General features: G+C 33.4%; 1 protein-coding gene across 1 annotated transcript; it reads right to left on the reverse strand.

The window, feature by feature from the left end:
- On the reverse strand, window positions 1-440 carry LOC119666691. The gene is made up of 2 exons (XM_038075973.1): window positions 194-440; window positions 1-41 (listed from the first exon to the last, which is right to left on the reverse strand). Exons 1-2 carry the CDS (start codon window positions 438-440, stop codon window positions 1-3), a joined length of 288 nt encoding a protein of 95 aa, XP_037931901.1.
- Window positions 441-764: the final 324 nt, after the last annotated feature.

Consider the following 764-nt stretch of genomic DNA (forward strand, 5'->3'; position numbering starts at 1 on the left):
TTATAATTGAATAGCATCGACTTTCATATTATTGGAATTATCTTTAATAATATAGCAATATCAATTATTTGATTAAATATTCCTTTAAATATTTTATTTAAATTTAATTAACATTTAAAAATAAATTGAAATGTACTATAAGTATTTAAGTGCAATGTATTTATATATAAGTTCATTAATAATAACAACTTACTCCTGCCACCAGCTTCGTTACCGCTAAAGCTTCCATTGTGCGATGACTCCATGTACGGTAGTGGTGGCTCGATTTGTAGCTGTTGTGGACCGACATCACGATAGTCCAAAAATTCATCGCGTTCGCCACGCAGACACGAATTAAAGCCACGTTGACGTACGTCTATCGACGCGTCCTTCTCCAGGGAACGACAGTAAAGATGTGTCGTCTGGGCGCGTTGCAAAGATTGCGATTTATTGCCACACATTGGATCGGTGTCAAACGTGAGTTCGTTGTGCCAATATTTGAGAATTGGGTGGATGTTTTAATCTTCCGTTGAGGTATTGCAACGCAATTGCATTTCTTGTGCATTTTTTTTTTTATCTTTTATGTTAATACCGTTATTCTAATCTTTTTTATTTATTTTTTAAATAATTTTGGTTTAATTTGTGTTTAAAATAAATTTTTTGGTTTTGTTGCTGTATTTTTGTAGCAAATCCACCACTATAACCTAGAATTTCATGTAAACGCGCCAGAGCCGAGAGCTATATATTGCCAATTTTGATTTCTTCGCTTCGTAATATCGAAGTAA

The sequence above is a fragment of the Teleopsis dalmanni genome, chromosome 1 (assembly GCF_002237135.1).
Source record: "Teleopsis dalmanni isolate 2A chromosome 1, ASM223713v2, whole genome shotgun sequence".
NCBI classification, from domain to species: Eukaryota; Metazoa; Arthropoda; class Insecta; order Diptera; family Diopsidae; genus Teleopsis; species Teleopsis dalmanni.